The 15,939-nt window shown below is 37.8% G+C and overlaps 1 protein-coding gene across 6 annotated transcripts in view; it reads right to left on the bottom strand.

Moving 5' to 3' along the window:
- TET1 (tet methylcytosine dioxygenase 1) overlaps positions 1–15,939 on the bottom strand; it is a 137,529-nt gene that overhangs the window by 37,796 nt on the left and 83,794 nt on the right. For all 6 annotated transcript variants that reach the window (XM_057531225.1, XM_057531222.1, XM_057531223.1 and 3 more), the window contains 3 exons: positions 11,478–13,797; positions 8,445–8,535; positions 7,808–7,901 (listed from right to left, as the gene is read on the bottom strand). In XM_057531225.1, the coding sequence (XP_057387208.1) occupies positions 7,808–7,901; positions 8,445–8,535; positions 11,478–13,797 (2,505 nt within the window). The remainder of the gene's footprint in view (positions 1–7,807; positions 7,902–8,444; positions 8,536–11,477; positions 13,798–15,939) is intronic.

The following is a 15,939-nucleotide window of genomic DNA, read 5'->3' on the forward strand; positions in this document are numbered from 1 at the left end:
GCTCTAGAGTGCAGGCTCAGTAGTTGTGGCGCACGGCCTTAGTTGCTCCGCGGCATGTGGGATCTTCCCAGACCAGAGATCGAACCCGTGTCCCCTGCCTTGGCAGGCGAATTCTTAAACCACTGCACCACCAGGGAAGTCCCTCCATATAAGACTTGATTGTGCTAGTGTCATTCAAAATAACAAAGTCCTAAAAACAATGTAGACTATAGGGAAACCTAACCATTTCACTCTATTTTTTATTTAACCTCAAGAGCTCAAATTTGGGTTGGACAACTTTAGCAGACTATTAGTTCTAATACTTAAAATGGCCCATGTCTCCCTCTTTCCTGAGGGAAAGAGCTAATAATGTATACCAGAGCAATACTATTTCACGATATCAATTCCAATTGAAAATATTCAATAACAGTCTTATTTAAGCTCCATATTCATTTACTCAACAAAAATTTATTGAGTCCTGAATATGTGCTGGGCATTGCTCCAGACACAAGCAACATAACTTGGAAATTTTGCAAAAAATAAACTTTGATTAACATTACGATTTTTCTAACATATATAATCATTTATGAGGCTATTTTTTTCACAGATACACAGAATTAATTCTTGGTTTTGTTATCAAGATTATTCTTTTGCCGGACTTCCCTGGGGGTCCAGTGGCTAACACTCCGCACTCCCAATGCAGCGGGCCTGGGTTCGATCCATGGTCAAGGAACTAGATCCCAAATGCCGCAACTAAAGATCCTGCATAAATAAATAAATAAACAAACAAACAAACATATAAAAAGATGGGGCTTCCCTGGTGGCACAGTGATTAAGAATCTGCCTGCCAATGCAGGGGACAGGGGTTCGAGCCCTGGTCCGGGAAGATCCCACATGCCGCAGAGCAACTAAGCTCGTGTGCCACAACTACTGAAGGCTGTGTGCCTAGAGCCCATGCTCCACAACAAGAGAAGCCACTGCAATGAGAAGCCCGCGCACCCAACGAAGAGTAGCCCCAGGTCAACGCAACTAAAGAAAGCCCGTGTGCAGCAACGAAGAACCAACGCAACCAAAAATAAATAAATTAATTTAAAAAAAAGATGATTCTTTTGCATTGTCATTAGTAGATATCAAAATTTGCATAAGTTCTTAGCAATTATGCTTTATTTCAGTCTTGTCTCTGAATTGTTTTTGTATTTGTGAAAAGAGCCAGATTCTGAAAGAAAAATTGCAAAAGGTAAAGTAAGAAAATAATTTTGCTATAGCTGCTTCATGGAAAATGCTATATATCTTTTACATACCTAGCAACCCTTAAGAAGACTTAAGCCATTAATAGGACTTTAACAGAAAGTTGCTGCCAAAATCTTTAAGCTGCAGATTTCATATTTGTCTTCATAAAAAAAATAGAAGTATTGATATATATCAAAATTCTATCAGTGTAATTATTATTATGCTAGAGAAGGTTTGAACGGCGGGAAGAATCATCCAAAATTCTACCACTTAACCCAGTCACCTTGCTCTTTTGGGTCACTTACTCAAGAGGAAGCCAACTGCCATAAGCATATTTTCACCCTTTGCTACTTAAAGGCAAATAAGTAAAATATTCAGAAATATCTAACAGATACAGATTAACAAACCTATGTAAACTATCAGTGCCAAATATTGGGAACCAATCCCTACCACTTATTTCAGCAAATATGCAAGGTCGTATGTGGGGGAAAACACAAAAGAACAGTAACCATACCGTTAAGAAATACATAAGGGGGGCGGGGGGAAGCAGGAAAATTATTACCACAAAAGTTAGGATGGAGGGGTTCTCGGGGCCTCTGGGAACCTAGAAAAATTGTATTTTTCACCTGGGTAGTTGCTTGATGAGTGTTCAATTTATAATCATAGGTCAACTCTACCTTTATATTTTACAAACTTTGTTTTTGATATATTCCGTAACGAACAATGTTGATGCTTAAGAGCATTATTTTGTGAATAAAGATTCACAAATTAAAGTTTTTCCCCTTTAGAGATGATAGGACTAAGGAAGATAGATTAGATTAGATGTATTATATATTAAATATATCGGATAGGGCTAAGATAGCTATATTTTACAATGTCAATGTAGTATCCTTAACATGTTGATATTTTTAGTGAAGAAGAGATATTGAACTTTGTAATAGCCAGTCTCCAAGATGCCCCCAATCATCACCACCACCTGGTATTTATGCCCCTGCATAGTCCCCTCCTACACTAAATAAGGCTCAGTAATGTAGCAACTTCCAAGGTTAATGTCATAAAAGACATTGTGGTTTCTTCCTTATTATATTTTGACTGACTCACTCTGGGGGAAAACAAGCTGCTATGACATGAGAAAACACTTAAGAAATCCTGTGATAAGAAAGTGAGTCCTCTAGTGAACAGCTATCAAGGAACTAAAGCCTCCTGCAAATGACATGGGAAGTGGATCCTAAAGCACCCTCCTCCCCAGTCACGTTTGAGATGATAAAGACCTCTTCTGGAAGCACCCTCCTAAATTACCCACAGATTACTGACTCACGATAGTGATTAGATAATAAATGTGTTTTGTTCAAAGCTACTAAACTTGGGTAATTTGTAAAGCAGCAACAGAGAAATAATACTGAACTTATCAAGTAATTACTTAGAATGCTCTTTATAAAACATAAACCAGATAGAGAACACATCCCTAATTAAAATACTTCAAAGGCTTCATGTTGTTCATGGACTAAAATTCACTATGGCCTACAAAACCATTCATGCTCTGGCTTCTGCCTACCTTTTTACCTTCTCCGATTTCCATTCTCTACCTCCTCAACTTCACTAGACTCCTCTTAGATTATTAAAGAATGTACTCTCTTCCCTGACCTTTGTACTTGCTGTTTTCTCTGCCTAGGAATGTTCTTCCTTGCATTCTTGGGGGTATTCTTTGCATGCTCAGCTCCTTTTTGTCACTCAGTAGTCCTCAGCTTAAAAGTTCTCTCCCCAGTGAGGTCTTCCCTTATGACCCATTCATAAGAAGAAAACCCTGGAAGGTTCCCACTAAAGAGAGGAAAAAGATGAGACCATATTTAAAGCAATATAAACCTGGAGTTAGTATGTTAGACTAACTGTATTAAATGAAAAAAAGAAATTACTAGTTTAAATTTGGAAAGGAGAATATAAATTTGTCATTACAGATTATGATTGTACATCTGAAATACATAAGAGAAATAAACTGGAAAACAAGAAGCATGTAAACTCTATGGGAACAAAACTTTAGAACACTCCTGAAGGACAAAAGAAGGCATCAACAAATGGAAAGGTATAGCATTTAGGATAGGAAGACTAAACATCAAAAATGTAAATTCTCCAAATTCTCTCTGTAATATGATTCCAATAAAAATACCAAAATCGAGGGACCTCCCTGGTGGTCCAGTGGTAAAGAATCTGCCTTACAGGGCTTCCCTGGTGGCGCAGTGGTTGAGAATCTGCCTGCCAATGCGCGGGACACGGGTTCGAGCCCTGGTCTGGGAAGATTCCACATGCCGCAGAGCAACTAGGCCCGTGAGCCACAATTACTGAGCCTGCGCGTCTGGAGCCTGTGCTCCGCAACAAGAGAGGCCGCGATAGTGAGAGGCCTGCGCACCGTGATGAGGAGTGGTCCCCACTTGCCACAACTAGAGAAAGCCCTCGCACAGAAACGAAGACCCAACACAGCCATAAATAAATTAAAAAAAAAAAAAAAAAAAAAAAGAATCTGCCTTACAATGGAGGGGACGTGGGTTCGATCCCTGGTCAGGGAACTAAGATCCCACATGGCTCGGGGAAACTAAGCCCGCGTGCCCTGGAGCCTGCATGCCACAACTAGAGAGAGATAACCTGCATGCCACAACTAAGCCTGCACGCTGCGGCGAAAGATCCCACGCACCACAACAAAAGAAAGATTCCGCATGCCTCAACCAAGATCCCGCGAGCCGCAACTAAGACCTGACGCAGCCAAAAATAAATAAAATAAATAATAAAATAAATCTTAGGGCTTCCCTGGTGGCGCAGTGGTTGAGAATCTGCCTGCTAATGCAGGAGACACGGGTTCGAGCCCTGGTCTGGGAAGATCCCACATGCCACGGAGCAGCTGGGCCCGTGAGCCACAGCTGCTGAGCCTGCGCGTCTGGAGCCTGTGCCCCGCAACGGGAGGGGCCGCGATAGTGAAAGGCCCGCGCACCGCGATGAAGAGCGGTCCCCGCACCGCGATGAAGAGTGGCCCCCACTTGCCGCAACTAGAGAAAGCCCTCGCACAAACCGAAGACCCAGCACAGCCAAAAATAAATAAATAAATAAATAAATAAATAAATAAATAAAATTTTAAAAAAAAAGATCACAGATCATAAAAATATAATAATAAAAACTTGAAATAAAAAAAATAAAATAAAATAAAATAAATCTTAAACAAAAAAACCCCCCAAAATCGACAAGGTATTTCTTGCAAATAGACAAGGCGATCATAAACTCATACAGAAAAAAAAACAAGGCAAGAATATTCAGGAAATTTCTGAAGAATTAGCTCTATCAGATATTAAAACATATTTTTAAACCCAAATAATTAGAGTAATTTGATGTTGATACATAACATGATGTGACAGAACAGAAAATCTACTAATATAAACAAATACAAATCAGTAGGGAGAAGAAAGACAATTAAGTGGTATTGGATAGCTGGGTAGCCAGTTGAAAAAACTTAAGTTGTGACTAACATTCTACACACAAGATGAATAAAACAGTTAAGTGTAGAAAAAATGAAATCATTAAAATATTATAAAAAGAAAATTCGAGATTTATAAGGTAGAAGTGGTAAAGATTTTTCTAATTAAGATACACTGAAGCCATAAAAGCAAAGTTTTCCATTAAAAATTTAACTTAACATTTCATCTCATTGGGGACTTCCCTGGTGGCACAGTGGTTAAGAATCCGCCTACCAATGCAGAGGACATGGGTTCAAGCCCTGGTCTGGGAAGATCCCACATGCCGTAAAGCGAATAAGCCCATGTGCCACAACTACTGAGCCTGTGAGCCACAACTACTGAGACAGAGGTGCCACAACTACTGAGCCTATGAGCCACAACTACTGAGACAGAGGTACCACAACTACTGAAGCCCGCGCACCTAGAGCCCGTGCTCCGCAACAAGAGAAGCCACCATAGTGAGAAGCCTGCACACCGCAACAAAGGGTAGCTCCTGCTCACCACAACTAGAGAAAGCCTGCGTGCAGCAACGAAGACCCAACGCAGCCAAAAATTTAAAAAAAATTTTTTTTAAATTTCATTTCATTTAAAAAAATCTGTATGTTAAAAAATATGACAAACAAGGACTTCCTTGGTGGTCCAGTGGTTAAGACTCCACCCTTCCACTGCAAGGGGTGTGGGTTCAATCCCAGGTCTGGGAGCTAAGATTCCACATGCTGTGCAGCACGGCCAAAAAAACAAGACAAAGAGAAAATATATTTGCTACTTATCACAGTCAATTTTCTAAAGGATCTTCTATAAAAATCAATAGAAGCCTAATAACCCAATAGAAAAAACGGCCCTTTTGTATTATTTCCTACTTTAAAATGTTTTGGATCGACCATCTTAACTTTCTCAAGAGTGAATAAAATATAAAAATAAAGATCACTCTGACTACTGTTTAGATATATCTTCACCAAAACTCTTACATGTGGGGACTGACTTGTGTGGGTGAATGTTTTGTGGAAATTGAGCAAATTGAAGGCAGGTATCTTATTTGGGATTCGATTCTATTTAATGTAACAGAAGACTGCCTAGTAACAGGTTTTAGAAGTGAAAAAAAATTCTCTCATGTTACAGAAATCCAGGTTTAAGAAGCCTAAGGTTGGTACAGCGCTTCTACTGGTATCATCAGGGACTTGGGCTCCTGTCTTTCTTCTCCCCATCCTAGTACATATCTTCTATTATCAAGTCAATTCATGGTTCCAGTCGGCTGTTGGAGCTCCAGCCATTAAACCCATGTTCTATAAATGTTGAGGGAAAGGAGACAGACACAAAAGAGTACATTCTATATGACTCTAGTTGCATAGAAATCATGAAAAAGACCTGTATAGTAATGAAGTGGTTATATAGTGGTTATCTTTGCATGGAGTTACCAACTGGGAGGGGCCAAAAGGAGGCTTCTGGGGTGCTAGAAAGATTTATATCACTATCTGGGTAGTGTTATACATATGGAGAATTCCTTGATATGTTCATTTATATTTTGACAAGACTATGCACTCCAAACAGATTGAAGAAACTGAAAGTACTCTAACATATTTAGTGTTCAGTGCCCAGCTCTTGCTCTCATCACTGCTGTCACCCTCCAAAGGCTGAAAAGTAACCAAGACAGGGAATTCCCTGGCAGTCCAATGGTTAGGATTCTCCCAAATTGATTTGATACAATTCTAATCAAAACCCTACCAGAGAGACTTCCCTGGCGGTCCAGTGGTTAAGACTCCGCTCTTCCACTGCAGGGGGTATGGGTTCAATCCCTGGTTGGGGAAGTAAGATCCCACATGCCGTGTGGCGCAGCCAAAAATAAATAAATAAATAACCAAGACATATAGTCTGCTGGAACACATAAGGATTTGGTAATTGTCTCGCTTTAGGAATAGCGTGGTTCCAACCCTATCTCCATTTTGCATTTAATGTTTTTTATTCTTCTGAACTGGGCATAAAAACAATGACTTTTCCCTTTTCCAAAATCATGAGTCCCTCTATAGGGATTTATGAGGCAATGTATGTCAGGTTCTTAATATGGTTCCTGATATTTAATGAGAGGTAGTTGTTATTATTTTATTATCATTATTATAGTCATCATCATTATTGACAAATGACAGGACAGCATCTCAAATGATTCTTTGGTCAAGAATTCCAAATAAACTGGTCAATATCCTTGTGGATGTGAACATCCTCCTGATATGATACTGTTTCTCAGTTGAGAACTTCCTAAAGACGCTAAATCCAGTTCTTACTTCTTATAGCTCCGCAAATTTAGAAAACTCAAAGTAGTCATAGAAACAATTTTGGAAATATGTTGTAAGAAGTTTGGTTTTGTTTTCAATATTGTATGATCTTCATTTAGGTGGCCCTATGAGACAATGAATTAGAAAGAATTTCAAAATAACTGATAAAAGTTAGATATACATGCAACTGGAGATTATCGTACTAAGTGAAGTAAGTCAGAAAGAGAAAGACAAATACCATATGATATCAGTTATATGTGAAATCTAAAATGTGACACAAATGAACCTATCTATGAAACAGAAACAAAATCAGGGACATAGAGAACAGACTGGTGGTCGCCAAGGGGGAGGGGGCTGGGGGAGGGATGGAGCGGGAGGTTGGGGTGAGCAGATGTAAGCTTTTATATCTAGAATGGATAAACAACAAGGTCCTACTGTCTAGCACAGAGAACAGTATTCAATATCCTACGATAAACCATAATGAAAAAGAATATGAAAAAGAATGTGCAAAAAAAAATAAGATATAGGAAACAATATATATAATTTAGTACCATTTATTTATGCTGTCTAATTATAAATGCACTGAATGCTCTCTAAAAGTAACAAAAAACTCTAAGACTAATGACCCTATATCACAAGATACCAACTGAGAATGGCCATACCCTTTTGTTCGTTAATATAAAAAGCCCAGGCTAAGACAAAATAGCTGCCTTTTTTCCCTGGGAATAATGGGGGTGGGTATTTTTCTAGTCCACATCTTCATGGAAAAAAATTGATTTAGTTTATATGTGGAATATATCCATTTTGAAAAATGTATAAACGCAAAATACTTACCCACTTAGCAACTGGACACCCATTAGAGCTTTTTCCTTCTTTCCCCGTGTACACTACTATTTCTATCCTTATTGCGTTTCCTTTTTGACCATACCTGAGTATGAAACACAGTGAAGGGAAAGTAATTGCAATACACTTTTAACATCTTCATGTGCATAAGATATAGATTTACAGAAGTACAAAATTCAAACACTCCTCATAATTATAACTTTGTTAAAAATTTACTTTCGTGTGGCAGATATTTTTATTTGTTATCCAGTTCTGTTTACTTGTCCTTAAGGATCACTCATTTAAAAAATGGCCTGGCTCCAAGACAAGCAAAAGGAATGTGAATGCAGTGTTGACAGAGGTAATTTTAACTATTTCTACCATTATACAATAATATAAAAAATAAGTATGTCTGCATTTAACAAAGATAGCCTTGCTTTGTGAAGGTCTTATTGAGTGCCCAATGGCTCGTGTGAGTGACTCAGCAGGGACACCAGGACTCTATGCTTTTCCTGGGCCCTAAGAAACATCAAACTCATGCTCCTGAAAGTTTTCCATTCACCTCAAGTTTGTTCCCAGAGATGATTTCTCTGCATTGAGTCAGATCCCCAATAATGAATGATTTTAACAGGGAAGCATATTTCCTCACCTATTCTCCATGATTTCCCTGACAGCAGCAACACTTGGTCCTGCCCCAAGGTGTGTATAATATGGGCCTTTGTCTTTTTGTATAACTCGATCTGTGGAAGGAATAAGATTATTAGACCCAAAACTTTACAGAATTGCATAGGGGCAAGGAAGAGCTATTTTTTTTTTTTTTTCAATTCAGAACAATGAATCTTGACAAGATTTTGGTAAGCTTTAGTAATTAAAGTCTAGGACAATAGGCCCTGGAATTTAACTTATCCCTTTCTTTCTGCTCCTAATTAATCCACTCTTTCTCTAAGAATCAGAGGAGGAAAAACATATTTTAAGTTGTGGTTCATATTTATTCTCAGATCTCCTGCTTTAAAAAAATTCTATAAAAATTGAGGTACAAAATTAAGCTACCCAAGAGCAATACATCTTAAAAGCTTGGCCTCAGAATCCTATTAAAATTGAGCCCGACAATTGCACTGCTAAGATTTTATTCTATTACACATGGGCACAATTATGTATTTATAATATACATGTATACAAGAATATTCCTTGTTACAATTGTACATAACATTAAAAAAGAGAAACTCTTAACATCTTTCAATGAGGTAAGAGTTAAATAGTATGTTTTAAAAGGCTTAAATTTTGTAAAACTGGAAACAAAATTAAAATCACTAATAATGTTAATTTATATAGAAAAAATATAACAGCCGTTTTTCTCTAGAAAAAGACATTTGCACCATTATTTCTGTACCATTTGAATTTTTGTGTAAATTACAGAGTTCTTAGAAAATGGTATTTTAAAACTTGGCCTCTGAGATTCACGTCTAACTAGAATCACTGGGAAATGCATGTCTACCTACACCAAAAGATCACTACTTACCATTTTAATTGGACATCAAATATACCATAGGATTATTTCTGTGGCTACTTAAGCAAGATACGGTGAATAATTTTTAACTTATTGGTAATCTAGAGCAGTGGTTTTTAATCAGGGGTATTTTTGCCAAAGGGGACATTTGGCAATATTTCGGGTTGTGACAACTGCAAACGCACACCCGTGTGTGTGTGTGTGTGTATCACTAGTGAGTAGAGGCCAGGGATGCCACTAAACAGTCTACAATAGATAAGGTGGTCCCCCTACAACCAAGAATTATCCCACCTAAAATGCCAATAGTGCTAAATTTGAGGAACCTTGATCTAAAGGTTAATTACTCTAATTTTGCTAGAACATAATAACACTTTCACAGAAATCCTTTACCCTCAGATATGATGGGGATCCTTTACTCTCACTTGGGATGATTTCTGAAGTTACTTTTTTGTTTCTCTTTTTAAGTTCCGATTTCTACACAATGAGCACAATAACCTCAAATGTAACGATTAAAGGAAAACATGTAACTGACAAGTGTATTCAACAGTTCCAGGTCCACTGCAGATACTGAATGAACTTTTTTTTTTAATTAATTAATTAATTTATTTATTTTGGCTGTGTTGGGTCTTCGTTTCTGTGCGAGGGCTTTCTCTAGTTGCGGCAAGCGGGGGCCACTCTTCATCGCGGTGCGCGGGCCTCTCACTATCGCGGCCTCTCTTGTTGCGGAGCACAGGCTCCAGACGCGCAGGCTCAGCAATTGTGGCTCACGGGCCCAGCCGCTCCGCGGCATGTGGGATCTTCCCAGACCAGGGCTCGAACCCGTGTCCACTGCATTGGCAGGCAGATTCTCAACCACTGCGCCACCAGGGAAGCCCCTGAATGAACTTTGAATGCCTGGCTGTCTTGACTCTGACACTGTGATAAGGTAGTATGTATAAGGAAAGGGTCTTGAAACTAGACAATCATCCTATTGAAATTTATGTATGCAGTCAAATTAGATGAGCTCAGGTATATAAATCTTACTGGCATTTTAAATTAAAGAACTTTTTTCCATTTTTAATGATATTCAGAGAAATAGTCTCTTTTTCACTTCAGATTTTTGAAGCAACAGAGGATGGAAGTTACAAATACAGCCGCTGGAGCTGGGACTGCCTGTCTTTGAATTCCAGTTGAATCATTTACTAGCTGTGAACTTCTCTGACTCAGTGTCCTCACTTGTAAAATGGGGATAATAAGCATTCCCTTTGGTGGGTTGTTGTGAATATAAGAAGTCAAGGGTGTAGGACAGTTATCAGACTTGCAGTAAAAGATCTGGAATAGGAGCCATTATCATTATTACAATCTTCTGTCCTTGGTCCAAGAATCTCTCATTCTGCCAAATCGACCCCACTCAGACAGCATTGCCACCCCTTCCAGATTGTCAGACCCTCCTCCCTGGAGGCTCTTCATTCTCAGAGGAGCCTATCTTTGGTGCCTGGTATGTGGTAGGCTGTCAAAACTGAGTGTTGAATGATGAGCAGAGAAATGGAAGGATTCATTTCAGAATATCAAATGCACTTTGAAAAATCAAGAAGTAAAAGTCATTGCTACACTTCGCTATTTTTTCTATTGTGGTTACAAAAATATCAGAATGATATACTTACTTTATCCTTTCAATCAATCCTTTAACCACCCACCCATTCTGGAATATACTAATGAACCATCTGCTTCTTGATTGGGTTAGCAATTACACAGATACTTTTTTTTATAGTTATTTGTTAAGTTGTACACATATTTTATGTTCTCTGTATGCATGTTATACTGCACAATTTAAAAATATATATTTTTAAACAAAAGGCTTAAAGGTTGAAATTCTTTTGAATATAGGAAGAATAAACTGTGATAACGTATTACGGGACTTCATTCTTATGATATGCACAGTAAACAACTTGAGAGACATCTAGCTTGAGAGAAATCAAATTTTCCACTTAAGAAAGTTTCCAAATTACCAGTTGGATTTCCCATTTATCTGAGCAGCATCAATAAAGGTCCCACAGAAAAATGGGTATAGAATTATTTAGTTCATCCTAGCTAGAATATGAATGGGGCAAAAATGTCATATATAAAAGGTAAAACAAACTTGATTCAGTCACAACTTGAGGCCATTAATGCAAGAAAATGAAGAAACTCACTTACCAAGACAGTTGCAGGTAGGCAATTCAGAATCTTTTGTTGTGGACACCAGGGTTTTCGTAGGATTAGTAAAGAAGTTCATCGCATAATCATTAAAACTTTTCTGTGCACTGTCTATTGGGGAAAATTCTGATGCTCCAACACTAGATGAACAGACGTCCTCTTCACTTTTGGTAGAAACCACTGTAATTCCACCTGAACATACTACATTTAGGTTCCTGAGAATTTGTGCTGGGTCCGGTAAAGGGGTCTCATGAGAGATACCAGGCAATGTTGGCAGCCTCTGATGTGTGACTTGGTCTTTAACATCCTGTTGGAACTGTGTTTGGTCATTGCCAGCCATCACATTAGCACACTGGTTAGTTGGAGAGGATGGCTGGAGTAAAGGATGAGCTTTCTGATTGACATTCACTGTTGGCTGTACCTGAGCATATCCATTTTCTGTAAACGCCTGTCCGTTGGATTCTGTTTTTAACTGGATTATGGGGAGAGAATCCAAGGGTTCAACCTTCATCTTTTCCTGTGCTAATTCAGGATAATATCGCTCAAATTTTATTTGAGTGAGTGGAGGAAATAATTTTTTGTGTTCTAATGCTGAGCTCCTTTGAGTCAGTGGTTTCCATACTTTGGTTAGGGGAGGGATTTTTCCCAATAGAATAGGAAAGTCATGTGGACCAAATTGACCAAATCTTTGAAATTTAGATGCTATCCAAATGTCATGTAACTTACTATATTCATATGCCAACTGTTCCTGTTTTTTCTGGTCATTTTCTTGACAACTTATGATCACAGGCTTCTTTTTCCGTCGATCTCTTGATGGGGTAGATTTTGTCTTTTTCTGGATTGTGTTCTTTTGCTTTGTTACTGAAGGTCCTTGATTATTTTGTGCACTGGAAGGTGGTTTATGCTCTATTGTGCCCTTCTCCTGGCTATAGTTTTGCTGTACATTATATGCAACAAGGCTTGTTGGTGTACTTTCAACTTTTTTGTCCTCTGGTTTTATACAATTGAATTTAATTATTGATGCAAGTTGTGTTAACTGTGCAGCAACATCTTCTTCTATCTTACTATGAACTGTATCTTGACATGAGGGATCATCCTTTGAGTCCAACTTGATGCTGCTGTCCAGTGACTGGTTACAATACTCCGATTTATTAGTTGTTGTTGTCAACTGATGCAAATTTTTGGAACTGTCAAGAGCAATTCTACCTTGAGCAACATTTTTATTGGTATCAGTTTTAGATGAATTTGAATTTGGTATAAAAACAGATACTGAATTTGTGACTGTTGAATACTCCTGTGCCTTTGTGGATGCTTGGTCACTAGGTGAGCTGTTGTGTGACTTAGAAATATTTTGTCCATTGAACACCAATGTGTTGCATGAACTTTGCTTTTCCAGAGATGGACAGTGATGAAGGCTTTGCGGCCCCCCTTGTAAATTTGGGTCTTGGAGGTCTTTTCTTACAGAATACAGGATAGCTTTACAGCTATTAAGCAAACTAGCTGTTCTCTGTTCTGTTTCTTCATCCTTCTCTGACTTCGATGGTGAGGAATTTTCTGATGGGGCTTCTGAAAGTTGTGTAAGAGCTTCTATGGCCACTACTTGTTCTAGTGTTAATCTCCTATCTTTCATTAGGGATAGAAGACTTGGTTGAAGCGTTGATCCTTCTTTTAGTTCTCTATTTGTTATAATTTCTAGGGATTTTGGTTGATCACTTTCATTGTGTATACTAGTATGACTATTTAAGTTGCAGTTTGCAGGATCTGGAAAAGACTTACAGTTAAAGCCAGGCTTCTGAATGACCAAAACATTACTTCTCCCCTTGAGATGATCACAGCTCGCACTAGTAGCAATGGCGCTCATGGCATTGTTATGGTTTGCAGTGTCTTTCAGGAATTTATAAGGATTGTTTTCAAATGCCTTGCCAAGTTCTTCAATGTTGATTTTTTTAAAAGACAAATTTGTTTCAGTTGGCAAATAGTGTACATTTTTAATGCCGTTTCTTACAGTTTGTGCAAACAATTTTTGAGGTTCAAGGAGGTCAGTAAGTAGGATTTTTTTCCTGTCATCTTCAGAGCTTTTCAAATTTTCAGCTTCTGTTTTAATTGTATTAAATTCTCCTTTAACATGATCATTTAAGTGTGATTTATTGTTTTGTGTCCACTTTTCCACTTCAATACCTGTCATACTTTCTTCATTTTTAGTTACATTTTCTAAGGGACATGAATTTAATTCCAATCTTTGTTCTTCCTCATGACCACAACTACTGTATTCCATGGATTCTGACTTGGGGCCATTTACTGGTTTGTTGTCAAAATCTGCCTATAAAATAAACAGAGAAATTACTCTTATAATCTGCTCAAATATCTGAGTAAGAGCTGTAAGAACTTTACAATTTAAAAGCAACTAAATGTGAAGTCCCTGAAAACATTTTATTTTCACTTTTTACATTTTTAGAAGTTATAAAATACCAAAAACAGGGAAAGGAAAAAAAAGAGAGGTGGAAACCATCATATTCCCATGACTGTTAATATTTTGGTATATTCATTTTTTTCCAAAATAAAATTTTAAAATATTTTTACATTGATGCCATTCAATGAACAATACTTATTATTTCAATGCAAACTGTACTGAAGTAGAACACACACACAAAAAAACATATAAACATAAATATATAGCTTGTTGAATTTTCACAGAATGAACACCTATATACCCAGATCCCAACCAAGAAACTTACATCTAATAAATAATAAGGTCCTACTGTATATCACAGAGAACTATATTCAATATTCTATGATAATCTATAAAGGAAAAGAATATAAAAAAGAATGTGTATATATATATATGTATAACTGAATCACTTTGCTGTACAGCAGTAATTAATACAACATTGTAAATCAACTATACTTCAATAAAAAAAACCAAAAAATTTTTTTAATTAAAAAAAACACATCTAGTCATCACTCCACTGTCAAAGGGTAGCTACTGCTATCACATCTATCATAGATTTCTTTGGCTTATTTCCCAACTTTATACAGCTGACTTCCTTTTACTCAAAATTATATTTCTGAGAGTCAACCATGTTGTAAAGTTTAACTGTAATCCATTCATTCTTACTGCTATACAGTAACTCATTGACTGAATACACTACAATGTATATCTCTATTCTACTGTAAATGGACATTTATTTTTAGTTTTTGGCTATAACAAAGAACACTGCTATAACATATTACTGTTATATTTTGGTGAACTTGAACTTGAACTTGTACAACATTGCATGGAGTGGAAGTGCTCAGTCATTCAGTGTGTGTATATATGCATGTACTTTAGGAGATAGGCCAAATCATTTTCTACAGTGGTTGTCAATACACACTCCCACTAGAAATTATGAGTTTCAATTTTTATTAACAATTAGCTCACATTCTTATTAACAATTAGTATTTTCTGTCTTTACACATCAGCCATTCTGGTGAGTGGGTAGTGACACCCCTATTTAAAAATTTTTTGGGGGGTTTCCCTGGTGGCGCAGTGGTTGAGAATCTGCCTGCCAATGCAGGGTTCACGGGTTCGAGCGCTGGTCTGGGAGGATCCCACATGCCGCGGAGCAACTAGGTCCGTGAGCCACAGCTACTGAGCCTGTGCGTCTGGAGCCTGTGCTCCGCAACAAGAGAGGCCGCGACAGTGAGAGGCCCGCGCACCGCCATGAAGACTGGCCCCCATTCGCCACAACCAGAGAAAGCCCTCGCACAGAAACGAAGACCCAACACAGCCAAAAATAAATAAATAAATTTATAAAAATAAAATAAATAAAAAATTTTTTGAGATGAAGTTCCCATGAAATAAAATTCATCATTTTACCATTTGAAATTGTGTAATTCTGATTTTATTCACAGTGTTGTGCAACAATCACCTCTAATTCCAGAACATTTTCATCACCCCTAATAGAAACACTGTACCCATTAAGGAATCATTATTCCCCCCTCTAATCCCTATTTTTTTAAACCTTGAAACAGCTCATCCAAAATTATACCACAGGAGGAGACAATAGGGGACATTTTTTGGTCAGGAGCAAATAGAAAATAACCTCTATAATATTTAACGTCACTCTGGATGCTCTAGTCAATGCCTTGAAGACAGTAAAATCTAAATATAAAAAATTAGGAGACTTCCTACTGAATGATGATTATATAACTGACTCCAAAGAAAAACCAGGAGTATCGACTAAAAAAGAGAATCAGAGTTCAGAAGGGCCATATCTAATTTCTTTTTTTTTTTAACTGTGGCTTTTTAAAAAGATTTATTTTTTATTTATTTATTTTTATTTTTGGCTGCATCGGGTCTTAGTTGTGGCACGCGGGATCTTCGCCGAGGCATGCAGGATCTTTCGATGAGGCGCTGGGGCTCTTCGTCATGGTGCGCGGGCTTCTCTCTAGCTGTGGCGTGGGGGTTTTCTCTTCTCTAGTT

Source organism: Balaenoptera acutorostrata, chromosome 16 (assembly GCF_949987535.1).
Source record: "Balaenoptera acutorostrata chromosome 16, mBalAcu1.1, whole genome shotgun sequence".
Classification (NCBI taxonomy): domain Eukaryota; kingdom Metazoa; phylum Chordata; class Mammalia; order Artiodactyla; family Balaenopteridae; genus Balaenoptera; species Balaenoptera acutorostrata.